The sequence below is a fragment of the Adiantum capillus-veneris genome, chromosome 24 (genome assembly GCF_014529385.1).
Source record: "Adiantum capillus-veneris isolate H3 chromosome 24, ASM1452938v2, whole genome shotgun sequence".
Lineage (NCBI taxonomy): Eukaryota > Viridiplantae > Streptophyta > Polypodiopsida > Polypodiales > Pteridaceae > Adiantum > Adiantum capillus-veneris.
Window position 1 is genome coordinate 98,458,609 of NC_140954.1, and position 23,166 is coordinate 98,481,774.

Consider the following 23,166-nt stretch of genomic DNA (forward strand, 5'->3'; position numbering starts at 1 on the left):
ATAGGACAAATCACATTCAACAATCATTCTAATCTCAGACCATGATTAATCGGCAACGTATTTAGCAATCGCATCTAGATACAGTCTGAACCTCTCAGATGCCTGATTGACTAATCCTTATTGCAATCATGTCTATAGAGATTTATCAGACCAAAATGCTGCAGTCATTTCGTCTATCAGTTCCTGCACTCAAACAAGTCAAGTACAAATCGGTATCATATTGTCGGGAATTCCAATTCATGAAGTCATTCAGCAGAATACTATCAGCTCAGCAGTATCCCTGAAACCCAAATGAACATTAGTGACTCTATATCAAATCAGGGTATTGGGACAATCTGTCGACAAGGAGTGGAGTGACTCTCCTCTTGTGCATACCCACTGCACTAGATTCGCCCATGCTGAAATCGGGGTTCTATCCGAGTAAAGTATGCTAAACCGAATGCTTCAAGGTAAAGGTTCACAATCTAAGGAGTATCTGCCAGGTCCTCCTCCTCCATCCACTTCGCATCCAATGCGGGATAGTTCTTGAATTTAACCAAGAACCGTCTTATCGCTTTACCTTTTATCTTTCTATCTTGTGTGCCAATATCTGCTCTGGAACGAGCATCTCCTCGTTTTCCTCCACTTCAGGTTGCTCATTTGGCTTCCCATCAGCCGGCACATCGCCTTTAAAAGGCTTCAAGAGACTCACATGAAAAGCATTGTGAACTCTCCAAGTATCGAGCAGATTCAATCTAAAGGAGACATCATTTATCTTTTCTTTTATCCGAAAAGGTCCATAGTATCTCATGCGAAGCTCAGGAAAAAGCCGCTCCTTTCCTTTTCGTTTCTCAGGCGTGCCTTCTCAAAACGTAAGAGCACCCAATCGTTCTTCTTTAATTTCAAATCGCGACCATGTCGATCTGCTTCCTTCTTATGTCTTTCTTGAAATTTCTCTTAAGCCTCTCGAACCAAGTCCAAGTCCCTCGTGAACTGTTCGGCTTCAAAAATCTTATCTTTCGTGCTAAGGAAGGGTGGAAACTTCGTAGCAAATTCAATAATCTCAAATGGCACCTTCCCCATCAAAGAGTGGATCGTGTATTTGTAGGCAAATTCCACCAAGGGCAAAATACTTTTCCTATGTAGTCTTCTAATCTAAAGAAGAAGACTTCAACACATCCAGTACGACTGAATTTGCAATCTCAGATTGCCCATCTGTCTGCAGGTGGAAAGATGACGAGAACTACAACCGTGTGCCAATGTTCTCCCAGATCGCCATCCAAAACAAACTCGTAAATAGGGTATCTCTGTCAGAGACAACTGTCTCAAGCATGCCATGTAATCTAAATATCTGGGCAATGAACAGTCTCGCCAAGTGATCCGGCTTGACTATCTTCTTCACTAGAATGAAATGAGCTTGCTTGCTAAATCTGTCAATAACAGTCCAGATAATCATCGTGCCCACTCTGTCTTCGAGAGGTCAAAAATGAAATCCATAGCAATACTTTCCCAGGGGCGATGGGTATGGGTAAAGGCTGTAACAATCCCTGTGCTTTATGCCTGTCAAACTTGACCTTTTGGCATACCAAGCAACTGCGTACAAAATCGTCCACGTCCTTCTTGAGTCTCGGCCAAAAGAAGTATCTCTCCACACCTTTCAAGGTGGTAGCAATGCTGCGGTGACCCGTAAATGGTGGATAGTGGCATTCGGTTAAAAACTTTTCCCTCAACAACTGTGTAACGCACAACATCGTTTTCTTGATCAAGTAGCCATCCCGAATGGAATATCCCGCTACTACCTCCCCATTCTGTATTCGACTGAATACATCTGCAAAATCTGTCTCTGTGGTATACTGATCGACCATATCCTCGAAGCTACTATGGTGTTTCGCAGAAATAGCCAGAACCAACGGCTTCCGGGACAAAACATCTGCCACCAAGTTCTTCTGTCCCTACACATGGACAATCTGGAAGTGAAACTATGACAAGATGTTCGCGCATTTGCTTTTCCGATAGCTGCTTCTGTGACAAGAAGTAGCGTAAACTCTGGTGATCTGTAAAAACCGTAAAATCGGCTCCGAGTAGGTAATGTCACCACTGAGTAAGAGCATGGATAGCAGCCAAAAGCTCTTTCTCATATATTTGTGTTCTCAATTTCGGCCTTGAAAGCAATCAACTTTTATAGGCATGACATGGCCCTCTTGCACTAAGACCGCACCCAACCTACGACCACAAGCATCACCATATACTTCAAATGACTTCTGCAAATCCGGCAAAGTCAAAGCTGGTCATGTAGTCAATTTCTCTTTCAAGGTCTAAAAGGCAGTCACCTCTGTGGGTCCCCACAAGAAAGAGACTCCTTTCTGTGTCAAAATATGCAAAGGGGAAGCAGCCTCTGCAAACCTTCTAATGAACCGCCGGTAGTAAGAACATAAGCCCAAGAAGCTTCTAACTTCATGGACATTCTTCAAATAAGGCGAATCATGTATAGTCTCAATCTTGGCCGGGTCCATCTGCACTCCTACTGCTGAGACGATCTGTCCCAAAAAAGTGTATCTCTGTAAAAACCGTAAAATCGGTACGAGTAGGTAATGTCACCACTGAGTAAGAGCATGGATAGCCGCCAAAAGCTCTTTCTCATATATTTGTGTTCTCAATTCCGGCCTTGAAAGCAATCGGCTTTCATAGGCAATGACATGGCCCTCTTGAATTAAGACCGCACCCAAACTACGACCACAAGCATCACCATATACTTCAATGACTACTGCAAATCCGGCAAAGTCAAAACTGGTCCGGTAGTCAATTTCTCTTTCAAGGTCTAAAAGGCAGTCACCTCTGTGGGTCCCCACGAGAAAGAGACTCCTTCCTGTGTCAAAATATGCAAAGGGGAAGCAACCTCTGCAAACTTTCTAATGAACCGCCGGTAGTAAGAACATAAGTCCAAGAAGCTTCTAACTTCATGGACATTCTTCAAATCGGGCCAATCACGTATAGTCTCAATCTTGGCCGGGTCCATCTGCACTCCTGCTGTTGAGACGATGTGTCCCAAAAAGTGTATCTCTGGTAGGAAAAATTCGCTCTCCTTTGCATTCATCACCAACTTGTGATCTCGCAATGCTTGAAAGACCTGTAGCAGATGTTCTCTATGTTCTGCCTCATCCTTGGAGAAGACAATAATGTCATCAAAGAAAGTGCCAACAAAAGATATGTACTCTCTGAAAATCAAGTCCATCATTCGGTTAAAGGTCACTGGAGCATTGGTAAGGCCAAAAGGCATCACCAAAAATTCGAATAACTGAAGGTCGTCTGAAAAGCTGTCTTGTAGACATCTGCCGGCGCGATTCGGATCTGATGATATCAGCTCTTCAAATCGATCCTGCTGAAACAAGAGGATGCCTGTAGTCGGTCTAGAATATCATCGATCCTAGGAATCGGAAATTTGTTCTTGATGGTGATTTTGTTGAGAGCTCTATAATCAATGCACATTCTCCAAGATCCATCTTTCTTTCAAACCAACAACACCGGAGAGCAGTAAGATGAAGTACTCGACTGGATAAGACCCTTTTCCAAGAGGCCTTTCACTTGGTTCATAATCTCTTCGTTTGGGCTAGGCTCACACGGTAAGGTGGCCGGTTCGGTGGTGTTTTTCCAGGTATCAGATCAATGGTATGATCCTCAAAACGAGCTGGTGGCAACTCCCCTGGCAGGCCCTCAGAAAAGCAATCGGCATGAGTGGAGAAAAATCTTGGCGTTCTTTATCAAGGTCAAAACAAATTCAACCTTCAATCATCATTGAGTTCTCTCCGGAAAAATCGAGTAAAGAACCTGAATTCCATGGAGTACAATCTCTTTGCCCTTCATTTGCCAAAGTCGCTTTCTCAACTCGATAGTCAAAGTTTTCAACCCTAAGTGCGACAAAGTTTGTACTTCCGTTCATCTGATTTGGTTCAGGCCCCACATAATGTGGTACCAGTTCTGTTTTCATCTGCCTTTTTTGCCACATTCTTCTACTGCTCTAGAACTATTTGACCTGTCTTCAGCCTGTTCTGTCTGTGTCTTTTTAGGGCACTTCGCGGAGATGTGTCCATGTTCCCCGCATCCAAAACACTTCCCCTCTTTGAGATAGATAACCCTTTCTCTAAGAGTCTATCGAGGACGTGCATCTTTCTTTTCTTTGTTCTGGGAACTCTCTCTCTTTCTACTTTCATTGTGAAAGGCCTGTTGGGTTCTCTGAGTCGAGATCTCATCAGTGGGGTAAGTCAAATTTCCCAAATGTATCGCAAAATCCCATTTCACATGACCCATCAATTCTTCAAAAGAATTAAACTTCTGTTCCAAGCAGTAGTCTTGGATCTCTGTAGGAAGTCCGCAGCAAAACCACTCAATCTATTCCTTTAACAAAAGAATTCCAAAATCTCTCGCAATAAGCGTCCAAAGAATCTCTCTTGGTCATCGGTAGATGATTCCAAGAACAGTTCGTATATCTCGTTCGTACTCCTAAGTCAACCAAGAAGAAATAAAAAGCCTTTTGAATTTCAACCATTTAATCGGAGCTTCCTTGTTCAATAGAAGAGTGGACCACAGTGTTCAAGTATCTCGGAACCCAGAAAAGGATTCAAATCGACTATCTACCTTCTTTAAATTCTTTTACTTTCTTGCTTTTATCTTTCAGGAAGTCATATTGGTTGGCTTTATAAAATGTTTCTTCTTTGCATAAAAGATGTGATCGTCGGAGTCCGAATTGTCTGAGGATGACTCCTCTGTAGAACTGTCAGAAACTGGGCGAAATCTAGGGTTCTTTGCCTTTTTCTTGCCCTTTCCGAAGCTTTGCTTTGTGGTTAGCTTGCCCATGTCTTTCTGCGAGTACAAGTTCTGCTTTTCTGCACTCGTTTGTCTTTTCGGCTTTCCTCCCTATCTGAGAGGAGAAGCAATGGCCAGACGCTATCTCGAGTAAATCTTATCAATCGGGTAATCCTTCAGGTGTATCACCCATCTCAGGTCCCTGGAGTACTTAATCAATCTGTTCACACATATGCCAATCTACAGTTGACGTTTGTACTCCTTTTCTAGTAAATTTTTCCAAAAAAAAAATTGCCAAATCTTCATTCTTCTTCAGTTCCCGCGCCAGATTTTCAACTTTTCTTTGCCTTCCCACTGAGAGGTGTCATCTCCCTCAGATTCTTCACGAGAACCCATGTGTAATCTAGGATTCTTAATGGCTTTATGCCCTGTAAAATGCGATGAAGACGGGAGCACGCCCGATGCGCGATGTATGAAGAGTGGGAGTGGCTAATAAGTCGAGGGTCGGGACACATATTTTTTTCCAAAAGCTGTGTGCGCTGCAAAAAGGATCGGACCCTCCGTAGAAGAAGAATCTTTCTGAGCTCTCATACCACTGTAACAAACTTAGACACCCCAAGTCAAGATTCTTTCGCGACACAGCAGAGATTCAATTCAAAACAGTTCACAATTCACACTTGAGTCGACACGGCCCGGCGTAGTTCCATGCCTAGAGGTATTGGCTCCAAAGACTGGCGCCCCTTTCGGTATTTCTTTTTGTATTAATCTGTGTTCAAAGTACAAGAGAGTGGGTAGGTGCTCACTCTCAGACTCTACGTCTAGATGCTCTGAGGAGTGAGGCCTAGCCCACTATTTATTGGTACAAGGGATGCCCAAAAGCAGAGTCCCAAAAGCAAGTAATTTTTAAAAGCCTCCTAAATAAAGGAACTAGCCCAAAAGATGTGCTAAAATCAGCCATCGTAAAAATCATTGATTTCCGTATGTTGCCACGTCATCAAATGTTGCGCAAAAGCAAAAAGTCCGTACAGCCTGTCCGCTTTTTCCGCCGCAAATCACGAAGCTGCCGTACAATTTCCACGTGGCACAGCCTCCGCATTTTTCGGGCCTATCTGCCAGCCGGGGTGTGTGTGTATGTGCTTTGTAGCCCCATGTCCAGGGCCATGCCGCATCACCAGTTTGTGACAATCTCCCTTTCCTACAACACCTAAAGACATGCCCTATATCAAAGCCTGTAAACCTGTATAGGAGCCTGTAAGAACCTCGCATCCTTGGATTCTTGACCAACTGCTGAAAAAATTCCATTATGTTTTTTCGGTGCCTTTTTAGGGCACTTCGCGGAGATGTGCTCACTTTCCCCGCATCCAAAGCACTTCCCCTCTTTGATGTAGTTAGCCCTCTCTCGAAGAGTGAGCTTGGGTCGTGCATCCTTTTCTTTCTTTTCTGGGTTGCTCTTGCTCTTCTTCTTTCTACTTTCATTGTTCAAAGTCTGTTCGGTCCTTTGCGTCATGATTTCATCTATGGGGTAGGTCAAACTGCCTGAATGAATGGCAAAACCCCATTTCGCATGACTCATCAGTTCCTGAATGGAATCTGACTTTTGCTCTAAGCAGTGATCTCGTATCTCTGTAGGAAGTCCCAGGGTAAACTGCTCAACTGTTCTTTGAACGAGATCTTCTTAAATGAAGAGGCTGGTAGAAAAGAGCTCCAGAATCTCTCGCAATGTGCGTCCAGTGTATCCTTCTTGGTCATTCGAAGATGGTTCCAAGCAATTCGTATGTCGTGTTCGTACTCCGAGTCAACCAAGAAGAAATAAAAATTCTTTTAAATTTCAGCCATTTAACTGGCCCTGTCTTGTTCAATAGAAGCGTGGACCACCAAGTTCGAGCATTTCCCTTGAAGTAAAGAGGTAGCCCTCCGAATCTTGGAGTGTTCTGAGTAACACCCTCTAGAGAAAGCTATGTCAAACTGCTATATAAAGGCAAAAACCTTCGAAGCATCTCGATATCCAGAAAACGTGTCAAATGTAATTGATTGTCCACCTTCTTTAAACTCTCAGACTTTCTTGCTTTTATCCTCCAAAAAGTCATATCGGTTGGCTTTATAGAAATTCTTCTTCTTTGCATAGAATCGGTGATCATCGGAGTCTGAACTATCTGAAGACGAGTCCTCTATAGAATTGTCAGAAACTGGGCGAAATCTAGGCTTCTTTGCCTTTTTCTTGCCCTTTCCGAAGCTTTGCCTTTTGCTTCGCTTTTTCTCTTTTTTGTCTTCTTCGCTCGAGTCACAGGAGCTTGAAGAACTGTCAAAAGAAGAAGAAGAAGAACTAGATACTCCTTCAAATTTGACATGCTTTTTTTGCTTTCTTGCCAAGGCAAAAGCAGATTGACAACCCAAATAACCTGGGAAGTCAGTTCCTTTCTTTTGCTTTTTGTCGTGCTTTTCAGCTTTGTTCTGCGCGTCAAAAAGCTGAGAAATCTGTGTATCAACCACCTCTTCTAATTCTTGCTCTGTAAACATCCTTGGAGTAGGAGGTTTCTTGAGTGCCGGTTTGAGGGGTGGTTTTGTGGTTTGCCGCCACTGTGAGTGCACCTCGTTGAAGGAGGTCTGAGTCAAAAATTTTGCAAATTTCAGATTCTTCACAAAATTTAGCATCATCTTTGTTGCATCGTCAATCAATCGACGACGCTCCATCTCTTCAAGCTAGGCCTGAGTAGGCCAAGGTGGGCCGTACTCCTCGCGTGAATCTTCTTCGTGATCTCTTCCCGCATCTCCGGATGCAGGAAGTCAACTGATCTCTGTCTAATTCCATAAGTGCCGCGTAAAGAGGATCAAATTTCCCGATAAAAGAGAAATCGGCCGCGCGCTGATACCACTGTAACAGACTTGGACACTCCAAGTCAAGAATCTACCATGACACGACAGGAATTCACTTCAAAACAATTCACAATTCACAATTGATTCGACACGGCCCGGCGGAGTTCCGTGCCTGAGATATTGGCCCCAAAGACTGGCGCCCCTTTCGGTATTTCTTTTTGTATTAATTTGCAACTCAAAGTACAAGGGAGTGGGAGGGTCTCACTCTCAGACTCTGCGTCCAAATGCTCTGAGAAGTGAGAGCCCTGTCCACACTTATAAAGGTTTTACAAGGGATGCCAAAAGCAGAGCCCCAAAAGCTGTAAATCAAAAGCCTTGTAAAAATAAAGCAACTTTTCTCTCACAGGGCTTGCTAAAATAAAGCAATGGTGAAATAAAGCTCTCTCTCTCTCTTGCGTAGAGCGTAGCCCAAAAAGCTGCACGCTGCTTTTGCGAAGACTTTTCCGTACAGCTGTCGTAAAATACGGGCGTCCGTACACTCAGCCACGTCAGCAATTCCAACGTCGTACAAGCCATGCCACGTCAGCAGTTCAACGCAATTTTCGGGAGCTGGCCAACCGGGGAGGGTGTGTGTGTATTTGTTGGGCATGCCACGTCATTGGATTGTGACACCGTATACATGGAATGTTGGATGTCTTCAACAAAAAGATCACCTTTAGCATAGGGATAAAACTCACATCCTTGAAGTAAAGCTTATAGGGGAGTCTATCCCTATTGTATCTGATTAGGCTGTCACTTCTGTAATTAAGAAACATCCTTCCGCGTAGTTGATTTTTCCACGTGATGTTTGAGATATTTGTCAGTCAAATTTATCCGTGTTAGATAAAGAAAGGTCTGCATTTTTGCGAGAGTTTAGTGACTTTTTCTGATTCATTACCATCTCAGTTGCCGCCGAAGAGGCCTGAGGATCATGCGATAGATTGCGTGTCAAGTTGTAGCGCACTAAATAGGCCTCCCTACAAGGTTTGTGCGGCTCAACAGAAAATGATTATGGGCCAAGTAGAGGAGCTCTTAGAAAAAGGTTGATTCAACCTAGTTCTTCATCCTTTTGCTCCCCAGTGCTTCTAGTGCAGAAGAAGGATGGCTCTTGGCGCATGTGTATTGACTACCGTGCGTTGAATAAGAATACCATCAAGAATAGGTTTCCTATCCCAAGGATAGATGATATTCTTGACCATTTAGAGGGTGCTGCAATTTTCAGCACGATAGACATTAAGAGTGGGTACCATCAGATTCGTATCAGGCCAGAGGATGTACACAAGACTGCGTTTAGGACGACATTTGGTCTCTATGAGTTCTTAGTGATGCCGTTCGGTCTTACAAATGCTCCTGCTACGTTCAATACAATGAATCATGATGGATCGGATTTTCCGCCCACATCAAAAGTTTGTCGGCACATTCTTTGATGACATAATGGTATGTTCAAAGAACGAAGAGGAGCATAGGTGTCACTTGACCGTTGTGTTCGAAGAGCTATGCAATCACAGGTTGCTTGTCAATCCTACGAAAAGTGAATTATTCTTGGCAGAGATCCACTTTCTTGGCCACATAGTGTCAAAGGATGGTGTCCGAATGGATCCCGCCAAGGTTCAATCAATAAGGACATGGCCAAATATGAAGACTGTGCATGATATACGTAGCTTCTTGGGCTTATGCTCTTAATACAAAAGGTTTATCAGAAACTTTGCCAAGATTGCTTTACCCCTACATGCTTTGCAAAAGAAAGAGGTCACGTTCAAGTGGACGCAAAAAGAGATTTCAGCTTTTAACCTCTTAAAGGAAAAGATGATTCCAGATCCAATAATTGTTTTACCAGACCTCAGGGAGTCATTTGTGGTCTAGTGTGATGCGTGTGGCAATAGTATTGGGGCAATGTTAATGCAAGATGGTCGGGTAGTAGCTTACAAGAGCAGAATCTTGCAAGGGACAGAAAAGACCATGCAAATCTATGAGAAAGAGCTACTAGCTGTGATTCATGCGCTTTCAAGTTAGAAGCACTACCTGCTCGGTGCTGATTTTGTCATCTGGACAAATCATCAGACCTTGCGATACTTCTTGACACAATCAAAGTTATCTAAAAAGCATATGCAATGGGCAAACATTCTCTCTATGTTTCACTTTCAGATTATGCATGTGGAAGGGAAGAAGAATGTTGTGGCTAATGCGTTATCAAGAAAGCCACAAATTTCAGCTGTGTCAATTCCTTATCATCATGAGCTTGATGACATGAAGGAACAGTACAACACTGATGAAGATTTTGCAAGAATCTTTGAATAGTTACAAGATGGACAACACCATGAGCTCTTGTTACAGCCACTACCTATTCCAGATAAGCCATGGGAAAGTATTGCTATGGATTTTATCTTTGATCTTCCAAGAACGCCGACAGGGAATGATGGTATATAGACCATTATCTGTAGGTTTAGCAAGCAGGCCCATTTTATTCTTGAAGAAGATAAAAATCTGATCAGATGGCACGGTTGCTTATGTACAATGTGTTTAAGGACCATGGTATGCCCATTGCCACATTGTATTTTTAGTGATCGTGACACTCGTATGCCGAGCCTATTTTGGAGAGGCTTGTTTGAAAACATGGGCACCATGCTAAAGTTTTCTTCCTCATTTTCATCCACAAACTGATGGCCAGTCAGAAGAGGCTAATTGTATTGTCTTAGATCTGCTGAAATGTTATAAAAAGGGCAGGTGGGAACAATATTTACCCATTCTTGAGTATGCATACAACAATACGGTGCATTCGTCAATAGGCAAGGCACCTTTTGAGATTGTCGAGGGTGGTAAAAAGGTTCCTCCCATTCTGCACACAAAGGACAAGATTTTTGAAGCAGATCGCTATATTGAAAACATGGATGAAATGTATAAGAAAATCAAGCTTGCCTTGGAGAAGACTCAAGCAAAGCAAAAAAGGGTAGGTGTTCGTCACCTAGTGATTGGGTTCTTTTGCGGTTTTAAAAGGCAAGGTTAAAGAAGATGAAGAGACAACTCCAAAGGACCTGCGAGCTCGTTGCTGCTGTTCGTACCCCCCCTCCCCCTTGCTCTCGCCATCCCCACCCCTGCCTTGAGCACAGCTCTCAGCCCTCCCCTTGCGCGCAGCCTCAACCCGCCCCCTGCGCGCTGCTCCTCCCCGCAGCTCCTACCGCTGCCTACCCCTGTTGCCCTTGCCAACCCCCGCCTGTCGCCAGCCCGCTGCCCTCCCCCCCCCCCCCCCCCCCCGCGGCCGCTGACCGCCTTAGCCTACCCGCCCCAAGCTTTTCCGCCTTCAACCGATCCCTGCGCCTCAGCCCCCCCCCCCCCCCCCCGCTCGCCCACCCCTTTTCTCCCGTTTGCATTGCCTCCCTCCCCCCCCCCCCCCCCTTTTTTGCTCACAGGAGCCTGTCCCCACGGCCTATTGGGAGCTTTGCATCCTTCCCGCCTTCTTCGACTCAGCAGCAGACACAGATGGAGGCTCCAGCTCCGCCACAGAGGGACTCTACCGAAGCCCCCTCGCCCGACCCCGCTGAGCCCACCATTCGACTTGCTCTTTCCCGCTGAGCCCACCATTAGGGACACTCACACGCTCCCGAAGGTCATTCTTCTGCCTCGGGTGAGTGGGGGTTGGTTTAGACAAAGCGTGGAGTATTCGGGCCTCCCAAACCAGTGTTTCATTTGTCGACAGATGGGCCACCTTGCGAAGGCCTGTCCACGGAGGAGGCCTCGACCTACACCACAGACTCAGCCCCAGCCTGCAAGGGCTGCCCAGCAGCCACAGGCAGAGACACAGCGCACACATGCAGAGCCTCCCTCCGAGCCTAGGGCTCCACCGGAGAAGGGATTGGAGCAGGTCTGTGGTCGACGACGACAGGGGCCACAGCGACAACCTGGCACTCAGAGTGGTCCTCTGGCGCCTGCCCAGCAGCAGTGGGTTCCCACGGGGAACCGTTTCTGTCCTCTTGAGCAGGATGAGGTCCCTGCTCCAACCCCCACCTCAGCTTCACCCTCGACAACCCCTCCCCCCCCAGAGTTCCCCCCCTCCTCATCATCGCCTTCTGCTCCCGCTGCCTCCTCCCCCCGCCCCTCTTACCTCTGCCGCTTCCCCCCGCCCCTCTTCTCCACCTCTTCCCTCTGCTCCTACTCCCCCCCCCTCCCGCTCCAGTTCCACAGCCGACCTAGGGGGCAGGGCCATCTCCGGTTGCTAGGAGATCTCTTGGCAGCGCCTTGGCCACGAGTCGCTTGACGAGAGAGGGACAGCCTTTCTTGCAACCCCCTCTACAGGTACAGACGTCTCCTTTTGCAGCTATCCCTCGTGGTCTGACAAGCATCAACATTCGGCGCCGGTGGGACTTCTTCGACTACGACTTTACTCATTTTCTCGGCGACCCCTCAGCAGACCATGAGGCAGCCTACTTCAGGGTCATGTTCTGTTCCTTGCAACTAGGGGGATAGAGGCCTTGGACTCAGCGATTGGCTTCTCTTTTCCCCTTTGCGGTAGGGACCAGACTGAGTGGACTCTCGACTCAGTGTTGGGGTGGTTGCACACACAGGTCCTAGAGTTCTCTCACCACATGGGAGAACCAGGAGTTACAGACATGCTTCAGACTTTGTGGCCACTGGCCAAGTTTGCGGTGACCCCTCCAGATATAGCAGGATGTAGACACATTGTGGTTTACTTCTTTGCCGATACGCAGTGCTTGCCATGCTATGTACACATTCATGAGGACTCCTGGACAGAGGAGGTTGCTTTACGGACGGCTCGCTCTACTTGGGCTTGGGCCAGGCACTCGTTGCAGTCACGCCTATCTAGAGGACGCTTGGATGCGGATTACTCCCCATCCAAGCCAGCCTCGAAGATAGCACGTTTAGCTGCTGCGGCAACATCTGTTCTCTCTCGCTCCCCATGAGGATCATCTCATGGAACGTGCAGGGACTTGGTGGGCCCCAATTTCAACGTCAGCGGGGCCGACTGCATCAGGAGCTTCAGCGCTGCCTTGTGGGAAGAGAGATTGATCTCCTTATGCTACTGGAGCACCATCTGTGTGAGAGCCGCATTAGACGTTGTGGTCAGCTCTTGTGTGGACGATCTGATACTTTTTGGTGAGCTGCTTTTGGAACAGGAGGCATCCAGGGTGGGGTATGTATAACTATTGCGGATTCTTTGCAGCAGGCCATTGTGGGCAGAAGGATTAATGTGCCAGGCAGGGCTCAGTGGATTACTATGCACGTTCAGGGTTGCCTTGTGGGCTTCCTCAACATCTATGCGCCCAATGTGGCGAGTGCACGAGCAGAGTTTTGGTCAAAGATAGTTGAGTCTCTGCCGCAGGCAGAATACTGGTGCATGGGGGGACTTCAACATGTTGGAGGACCCTTCTGACAGAATTGGTAGTAGCCATGCTACTGTGCATGGAGTTGAGCTGGCAGCTTGGGAGAGCTTTTGTATGACTCTGAGGGTGTCGGGTGTGTGGCAGCACTCTAGTTTTGTGAGGCCCCCAGACAGCCTAGCCTTCTCTCGTTCAGACCGCAGTGGGAGGAGTGAATCTATCGCGGATAGATCGCTTCTACACTAGTGACCATTTCAGTGACATGGGTGGGACAGTTGGCATTCTGGCAAGGACCTCCTTCTCGAACCATGCACCAGTGATCTTCACAGTGGCAGACAGGCAGAGGAGGGGGAGCAAGATGCTTCGCATCCCAGAGAGGGTCTTGCTGGACTCTGCACTCGCAGAGCGAGTAGAGGCTCTCTGAACAGAGAGCTTGGACAGGCAGGATTCTCCTGCTGACAGAGTGGCCTCAGGACTAGCTCAGATTAGTCGTTTCTTTCTCCAGGAGTCTTGGGCTCGCCGGGCTGCAGCGAGAGAGGAGAAGCAACGTCTCAAACAGGGCATTGCTTCGTTGCAAAGGATGCAGGAGCAGCATCCAGACAGTCCTTGGTTGGAGGAGCAGCTACAGCAGGCTCGCCAGGAGCTAGTTAGTACAGTGGAGCAACGACATGAGTTTGCTTTCCATCGACAAGCATCTCAGTGGACACAGGTGGGCGACAGAGTGACTGGTGCTTTCTTCGAGGCAGTGGGACCTCAGCATTTGCATGCCAAGGTCAGTCAGTTGAGGAGGCCCGACGGGTCAGTTGCTTCTGAGCCCAAGGATATGCGTGCAGTTGCTACTACTGACTTTTACTGTGAGTTACTGTCTACAGAGCCTCAATCAGAGCGTCAGGATGCATGCAGGGAGTAGGTGTGGGAATAGATGCGTTGCCTTGTGACTGAGGAGATGCGCCAGAGGCTTGAGCTGCCACTTCAGCTTGAGGAGCTGCACACGGCTCTTAGTGCCCTCCCTTGTGGTAGCTGTCCAGGTGAGGATGGATTGACTCCCAGTGTTTTCTTGGAGTACTAGGACTTGCTTGGCCCAGATCTCTGTAGTGCTTTTCAGTACATCTTTCACACAGGAGTGATGCCTGACAGCATGAGTGAGGGTCTAATTTACCTCATTCCCAAGGAGGGTGGCTCCTTGGATGAGATTCGATAGTGGCGTCCCATCACCATCCTCAACTCAGCCTACAAATTCTTGCCAAGGCTCTCAGTTTGAGGATCCAGCCACTTCTAGAGAGCCTTATACATGGGACTCGGACAAGTTTTGTCAAGGAGCGCAATCTCCTTGACAACATCTTTACTTTTTGGGAGGATTCTGCCCTAGCGTGGCTCTGTGGTGAGGACCTAGTGATTCTTCTTCTCGATTTTGAGAAGGCATACAACAGAGTTGATTGGGACTTTCTAGAGGGCACTACGCAGAATGGGCTTCTCAGATGCTTGGATCAAAGGGGTGTCAACTTTGTACAGACAGGCACACAGTCAGGTACTCTTGGCAGGAGGTAGAGGTGATCGTTTCATGCTCACACGTTCGGTCAGACAGGGCTGTCCTCTTGCCCCCTTCCTCTTTCTGTTCTATGCTGAGGCGATGAGCAGGTTTTTGGTGTCGCTGCAGGTTGGTCTACGGGGCTTAGCACTCCCTATTCGGGGAGATGAGCTACTGGACGTTGAGTTTGCTGACGACTCAACCTTGTACTTAGATGGCCAGGAGGCCAACCTTCACAGGTGTGAGCAGGCTCTTGAGACCTTTTGTTGTGCATCTGGCGCACTAATCAACTAGAGAAAAATTGTGGCTTTCTCGGTTGGTAGTGCTCCTGTACCCGACCGGACGCCAGGTGAGGGTTTCAGGTGGATTCCCCCAGGGACTGCAGATCGGTACTTGGGTTGTCATGTTGGTTTGGACTTGTCTCCCGAGTAGCAAATTGCTCCCGTCCTCCTGTCCATCAGGAGGAAGCTGTTACATTGAAGCTCCGCACGACTTTCTTTGGCTGGCAATGTTGTAGTGGCCAACTAGGTGTTGTTGGCTACTATGTGGTACATCACTTCTTGCTGGATCTTCTCGAGTTCTTGTATCAGCCAGGTTGAGCGGCTGATCAGGAATTTCCTTTGGTCAAGGCGAGACACTTTGACTGCCCGAGCCAAAGTGGCTTGGCAGGTCATCATTCTTCCTTGTTCATAGGGAGGGCTGGGGATCATTGACCCAGCACAGCAGAGCAGAGCCCTTCTTGGGAAGTTCATCGTCCGAGGTCTTCTTCCAAACGAGGAGCCCTGGAAGGAGTTCTTGTTACAGCGGCTTCGTGCTAGGGTGCCTCAGGCAAGAGGCCCCTGGCATCCTTCGACCAGATGGATCTTCACAGAGATGCGTAGAGTGGGTTTGAGCAGGAGACTGGAGGATCGCTTCGTTGTGGGGTTGCTTCGATCTTGGGAGCACTTGCGGCGAGGCTTGGAGCAGCGCCAGCCTACTTGCACGAAGGAGCGCCTACGACAACCACTTGTTTGGAACCCCATGGTTAGCACTCTGTTTCCAGGGGTTCCATGGCAGCGGGTGCAGCACGCTCTTTAGGTGATTGGTTACAGTTTTCAGGCTTGTCAGAGGAGCTACAGGGCTTTCAGCTACAGGGCATGAGAGGGGTGCAGACCATGTGTCAGGACATCTCAGAGGCAGTACCAGTTGAGTGGCTCACGCCTCTCGAGTCATCAGCGCCCAGATGGATGGGAGCCTTCACGCGACTGGAGGTTCTCATCTCTGTTCGGGCTTGCTGAGAGACTGTTCCCTCCCTGTTTTTCGAGCTACAAGGGGAGGGACGCTTACAGCGAGTTGTAGTAGAGGCCCCGCAGGTGACAGTGTTGTTTTCAGAGGATCCGAGTGGTGGGCATCTGTGGGAGGACTTGTCATTGATCTTGACCCAGCAGCTCTTCAGACTGGACATTGGAGGCTGTGGGCCTGGGAGTGTTGTCCACTAGCATGAGTACAGTGGGACCCTGGAGAGTGGCTCTGGAGCGACCCTTTCTCTTCTGCAGACCACCCAAGTGTCCCTTTCTTCCAGTACAATGTTTGACTGGGACGTCACATACTGGCAGCACAGAGAAAGGCTCGCCCTGCTGCAGCACCTCATTGGCAGGAGGAGGGTCTCACAACAGAGTTCTTGGTAGCTTTTTGGGAGAGGTTGTGGAACTCCAGATTGCCGAGGCGAGTTACTTTGTTTCAGTGGCTGGTCGCACACAGAGCTACAGCAGTTGGGAGCTCGCTTGTGCACAGTGGCCTCTCGTGCGCATGCACAACTTGTGACCACCTTGTAGAGAGCCAAGGTCACTATCTTTGGGACCGTCCCTTGGCACAGCAGGTGTGGCTTCGTGTTCTTCTGCCAATGAGGTGAACTAATAGAAGGATCTTTTTCTCGGAAAAAAAAAAAGGTTAAAGAAGATGAAGGGCAAGGAAAGGTTGTTTCCTAAGCTCAGCAAGCATTACTATGAGCCTTTTCAAGTACTTGATAAGATCAACGATGTTGCTTATAGGCTGAATTGCCTGACACTTGGAAGATTCATAATGCGCTTCATGTGAGTCTTCTAAGACCCTTTGTGGGTGATGTGCCAAAAGATATGCCAAGTGAGGATCAACCAGAAGTTGAGGAACTTGATGAGATATTGGTTCCTGAGCAGATTTTGCCACATAAGGAAAAAAAAGTTAAGGGACAAGTTGCACGACAACTATTTGGTGAAGTTCAAGAACTATCCACCTATGGATGCGAAGTCGATGGAAGAGTGTGAACTACTTGAGTCACTGAATATATTGCCCCAACTCAACGTGTTCAAACGAGGGGCAATGATGGAGCTAGCACATCATATGCACATACCGATTCAGTGCAATAGAAGTGTACATCGCTCTACAAGTGTCAAAGGTACAATGCTCAATTCTATGATAGAAGAAAGCAAGCAGGTTTTATAAAGTCATTTGTGTCTATATTCCATGACCTTTTTTGCAGATACATGTGATGATAAAAGAGTGTTAACCCCACTAAATCATCTATGGCATGCAATCGAGGACGTTTGCGATTTCAAGAGGGGGTATGTCACAAGGCTGTGACAACCACTAACCTTAGTTGATGGTTTCTTTCCCCTTGATTTTTATTTAATTTTTGGGACCTTCTTTTTGAAGTCACAAATGACCGAACATTGTATGGCCAGTTTGAAACGGCCGATGGCCGAGAGTTACACCCGCAGCAGTGAAGGGCAGGTCGCCACGAGATGGTCGGGCCGATCGGCACTGAAATCTGAGCAGTAAATCATCTATGGCATGTATATTTGGAATGCAATCGAGGACGTTTGCAATTTCAAGAGGGGGGTATGTCACAAGGCTGTGACAACCACTAACCTTAGTTACTGGTTTCTTTCCCCTTGATTTTTATTTAATTTTTGGGACCCTCTTTTTGAAGTCACAAATGACCGGACATTGTATGGCCAGTTTGAAACGACCGATGGCGGAGAGTTTCACCCGCAGCAGTGAAGGGCAGATCGCCAGGAGATGGTCGGCGGGCCGATCAGCACTGAAATCCGAGCAGTAAAAGGGTGGCTATGCTCAATTCAAAGTCATTTAGGCCCCACGCGACACTTATAGTTCGTGCGTACTAGGAAATTAAACCAAAAGGAATAAAGTGGACACATGGCAGTAGGAGAGCAATCTACAAGCCACACACGCGCTTCAGAAGCCTCATCCAAGAGGGGGCGCCCAAAACTGAGAGAGGAGGCTGATTTTTGTTCACAAGTGAATACAGTGTGTGTGTGTGTGTGTGTGTGAGAGAGAGAGAGAGAGAGAGAGAGGTGGGTGCAAGTAATCACAGCTTTAATGGAAAGCTTGCCTTCTCCCTTGTCTCATGTAGCGCGAGGACTCGCGCATCTCTCTCCCCCCTTTGCACATATGGTAATGCCCCACTAGTTGGGCTTCTCAGTTGACCATGTGCAGTTCTGGGGGTTTTATGCGCGTTTGCCAAGGCAAGGGCCTTCTGAATAGGTACCAAATTAGCTAATTGCTAATCCCCCACAGGTACGCACAGTTCCATTGCGAACGATTGCGAAAACGGAGAGTTTTCTCGCCTGAAAACTCGTCCGGTTCAAAGGGGAATGTCACATTGTGTGCGGGCATCTGAGACACGCGTAGACGTGTTCGCTCTGCTCAGGACGATCCAAAACAGAAAATTACAGCCTGCTGTGTTTTTCTGCAGGTTTAGGGTTTCGCACCTAAACTGCAACAGATCACCAGGGGAGCCTCAAGAAAGCCTTGGGATGCGTGTACAAGGTTTTGGGCACCCGACAGTGACAAAACAGAGAATTACAGCATGCTGAAATTGACTTGTAGATCATTGGAAAGCTTCCAAATTGCAAGAAAGTGTCCTTAACATGTACTTTCGACCTATAAGGGCTTTTGCGCCATTATGCTGGTGGGTCAAAAACCTGCAATTACAGCCATGGACAGGTTTGGACATCTTGGTGAGAGTTAGGTGAAAGCGTTCAGATCGTTTATTTGAAATAAGGAAAAAGAAATACCGAAAGGGGCACCAGTCTTTGGGGCCTACAGGGTGTCGCTGTCTGCTTCGAAGCACTCTAGCTCCCAAGCCGTGATTTTGTTTGGAGTGTAATTTCCAGTCACAAGCTTATTCGTGAAGTTTCTTTGTGTTTTAATTTTCAAGTAAAGTTTGTTAAGTAAAGAATCGGGTGAAAGCTAAAGTCTACCGCCCTACAGGCCGATTTCAATCTCCCATCTCCATTGTGTGCTCTCTTGGTTGTAGACGTGTATGCTTGCAAGAGCTCAAGCTCTCTCCTTCTCCCTCTCTCTGCATAGTATCAGACCTTGGTTGTGCCTAAGGAGTTGCCAACGGGAAGCAAGAACAATGAAAGAAGCAATTGAGGCTAAGGGTTCTTCCATCCATCCTCCCTCATCTATTCGTACTACACTTACCCCCGATATTCTCTAAAGGCGTTGACAATGATCTCACGGATTGGCCGTTTCCCACCGTTCCATTTCAAGAGAACCGGTGTTTCTAACCTTATTTTTCTAGAGTAAAAAATTTGCATGTCACTTTCTATTCTCAATCAATTATCTTTTAGCATGAGTATCATTTCTATGCACTTGCATTTCTCTGTCGAAAAACTATGCACTCTTTGTGCACTGTTCTCTCCCCCTCTCACACACCCTCATCGGGGCATTCTTCTTAATCAAGCCATCCACCTTGGCCGCTCACAACGCTAGAGGATGCAAGGATCTTCACACTGTAGACGAGGTCTACATCGAAGGCTACGGAGCATCATTGAGCAACATCGAGCACGCGCCCCCGGAGAGCTAACCATGGAGGACATTGAGGCCATATTGCAGGGACCCATGAAAGAGCTGATGGGATGATCACCATTGTCTACTTCCCCCATTGTGCACCTCATTAGCTCTCATGTGATTGTACCCCTCCTCATATGATTTGAGCTGATGTATTATGTGATGAAGACGTTGATGATGATGAGGATGTAGGTTAGGCTTACATACCTACCCACCCTAGGTACCCTCATTTATTTTTATATGTATGTTCCCTTGACAAGAGTAGTAGAGTCACACATGGATGTAACCTTTTGGTCTCATAGGTCATTTTGGCCTCTTGAAGAGGTTAATATAACATTTCATCTCTCTCTCTCTCTCTCTCTCTCTCTCTCTCTCTCTCTCTCTCTCTCATATATATATATATATATATATATATATATATATATATATATATATATATATATATATATATATATATATATATATATATATAATATAACCGAAAGAAACGCCGTTTCTTGATCGTTTCAACATCGATTGAAACTCCAAAACTCCCCCTTCTCCGTCTTTGTTTCCGCCGTTTCTGTTTTTTTGTGGTGACTATGGTGGGTGTGGGTGAAGTTTGTCCTCAGAGTGTTTTAACTTTGTTTGTTTTGTTTTTGTTGTTTCCTTTCATTCTTTTTCTTGTTTTGTTTTCCGGATTTGGTGTTTTTGCTTAAGGTTGTTGGTTGTGGTTTGTTGGGTTGTGGTTTAGTGGCTTGTTAGCCCACGGCTCTCCTCTCTTCTCGCTCTTACCACAATTCTACAACAGCTTTTCACATGGTTGTCATCCGAACCTCCTTCACTGTTTTCCTGGTGTTCCCTTCCCAGCTCTCGTCTTCAGGAGCCACCTTCAGCAAGTGGACCGGTCTCTATAGTCGCTGAAAGCTCCTTGTTTGCTCCAGTGTAGCACTTTGCTACCCCAACATGTGGCCTCCTCCTGTGGTCTCTTGTGATGTCAGTTGTTTCTTGTCCATCATCTTCGTTATCGACTACTCCCTCCTTTCTATTTACCCATTGTCTTTTGCTATCAGATGATACAATTTGGTGCGCGTATGGTCGAAGTCAAGCTCTTGCTATTGCATATGTTCCTTTTCATCGCTTCCGGCTTTTGGTGGCTCAAGTTCTTGATATCCAGTTGTAGAGTGTGCTTTTGGTGGAAGTGTCTATCTTTAAGAGGTTGTTGTCATCCTCTCTCCGCTTACCTTGCCATTGCATTTTTACTCTCTGTAAAAGAGGTTTTTTGTAACAAACGTGGGCACCCCAAGTCTGGAATGTGTCCACGACACAAGAGAGAATCACTTAAAATACTTCACGACTTTAAAATCACAATTCATTTGGTCGACACGGCCCGGCGTAGTTCCGTGCCCATAGAGATTGGCCCCAAAACTGCCGCCCCTTTCGGTATCTTTGAGCAAAGTACAACTCCTGAAGGGTCCTCCGCTCTCAGACTCCACGTCCAAATGCCCTGGAGACTGAGGCCTTGTGGGCTCTTTATTCTTACAAGGGATGCCAAAAGCAGAGCCCCAAAAGCTTCAAAACTCAAAAGTGTTTACAGTCCCAAAAGCTTCAAACTTAAATGCAAATAAGTCTCAAAAGCTTTTGGCGCAATCAGCACAATTTACGAATTTCCATAAAGTCTGCCACGTCAACAGCTGTCAGCACGTTTCACGAATTTCCGTACAGTTCTGCCACGTCAACAGCTATCAACGCGTTCCACGGATTTCTGTACAAACAGCCTGCCAACGCATTTTTCGGGCGTCCGTACAGTCAGCCACGTCATCACTTTGCTGTGTGTATGTGTGTTTGGGTTGCACTGTCACGTCATCAATTTGTGACGTTTTTCCCCTGGCTTCAGATTCTACAGTTTGCCCATGTGGCTAGTTGTATCCAGTCTTTACAATTGCCAGTTTGTTGCCTTCGGACCTGCTTTGTAAACAATTATGTACTTGCTCTTCGAATTGGCACCGTCTGGGCGTTTTGAGGGATTTTTCAAGTAATAGAAATCAGCCTCTTTCTGGAGGCCGAACACGGCCTATGAGACAAATCAATGTACAACCGGTAGTATCTCCTCTATCATCCCAAATAAAAAAAGGGGACGAACACGATAAAATGATTTAACGGGAACTAAGGCTAAGGACTGGAGAGAGAGAGAGAGAGAGAGAGAGAGAGAGAGAGAGAGAGAGAGAGAGAGAGATTACAAAAATTAAGTATACACAAGAAGTACAAGAGAAACCACTACTAATTACCAAAGATGCCTAAAGGAGAATGTCTATATGCACCAGGTGTGTTCATGTCTTATGCACGTCATAAGTAGACATACATAATCGAAAATAAGCAGATCCCAACAGAACAATTTTGGGGGCGCAATATACTGGGCAAGTTGGGGACATTCTTAAGCCCTGCGAATTGGTCCATGCACACATGTACGTACACACACAAACGTGTCCACACACTCTGATACTTTTTAATGTAGAAAAAACTCACTTTGGACTCCAGTACAACAGGTCCATCTTCTGATAACGTTATGATCTGTCGAGCTCCTCTTGCAAAACCTTCTCTCACTTTCTATCAAAACAGGGACACAAAAAAGCAAGCAATTGTTAAGGAAAGAGATGATTTACAAAAAACAATAACATCATGCATTCAAGGCCAGCCATTTATGAAATACCGTCATTATGTCAGGATCATTCCAGGGGCCCTTGTCTGAATTCATGCAGCCACCATGTTCAGTACACACACAAGTTCCTCCAAAAAAGTCTGGCAAATCACTGCAATATAACCCACCCTTAAGACAAAACCGAGATCGTTATAAGATAATACAAATTCACTCCAACATTTAAAGCATACACTTTTTGGGTATACCTTGAGTCTATCAACTCCAGAAGTTTGGTTTGATATTTGTTTCCTAGAACCTGCCACAGTGAACCTTGAAAAGAATGAATATTGCAGATTTCAGGCATCAAATAAAATACAAGAATCATTGTTAACCAGACCCAAAAACTGAAAAATTCTTGAATGTTCAAATTCAATCATTGGTGCAATGACTAGTGCAGATTCCATAGAGATGCTTTGACATGCACTCTCACATTGAAGAGAGTGTGCCATTATTGGCTTTAGTATAATCCTACACACAAAAAGTCTGATCTTGCTGACTCAAAGAGAGGACAGGGAAAAATAAAGAATATCAATGTAAGGTCTCTACCTGCCCTAGAAGAGGGTTACCTATGTAAAATTTTAAGTCTAAATATCAGTTTGGCAAAAGATGTTATTTTTAACAGGTTTCAGTGATCAGATGTCATTTTTATGTTGTGATCCTTGGAGAACTTTTAATTCTGGTCAAATTCAATTTTAGTGAAAAAAATTTCAAAAATAGAAAGTTTTTGACCCTCGATATGGTCTAGGGTCGACCGGCTCGTCAAACTGTGGATCAAAATAGAGTCCGGACGCCGGAAGCTACTATTTATGATAGGTAGTCGTATCTGTTACCTGCAGGTCTGTCTCGAGTTAGCAAGTTTCAGAGTTTAATTTGGGTTAGTATAGATCAAGGTTAGCATTTTCTAAGGTATGTGTATGGCATGTATGTGGATGTGCATGCATGGGTATGCATGGTCATGGGTGTGCATGCATGGTCATGTAACCCCATCATGTATGGCCATGGGTCATGCACATAAATAGTCTTGTGCCAAGTGTTGGGTCAAGTGTGGGAGTGTGGCATGGAGGCTAAGTATGGACTAGAGAGGTGTATCACTTAATTAGGTAAAAGGGGACACCTCTAGTGGTTAGTGAGAGGCTTGTGACACCTCTACTTCTTCTTTT

General features: G+C 46.4%; 1 protein-coding gene across 7 annotated transcripts in view; it reads right to left on the bottom strand.

The window, feature by feature from the left end:
• Positions 1-23,166, bottom strand: part of LOC147426831 (phosphatidylinositol/phosphatidylcholine transfer protein SFH3-like) — a 137,150-nt gene that overhangs the window by 79,902 nt on the left and 34,082 nt on the right. For all 7 annotated transcript variants that reach the window (XR_015186311.1, XR_015186310.1, XR_015186312.1 and 4 more), the window contains exons 6-8: positions 22,213-22,262; positions 22,019-22,118; positions 21,835-21,915 (exon numbers count right to left, since the gene is read on the bottom strand). Coding sequence is in view for 4 of the 7 variants with exons in the window: in XM_086499314.1 (XP_086355440.1) it covers positions 21,835-21,915; positions 22,019-22,118; positions 22,213-22,262 (231 nt within the window). In the remaining 3 variants the exon portion in view is untranslated. The remainder of the gene's footprint in view (positions 1-21,834; positions 21,916-22,018; positions 22,119-22,212; positions 22,263-23,166) is intronic.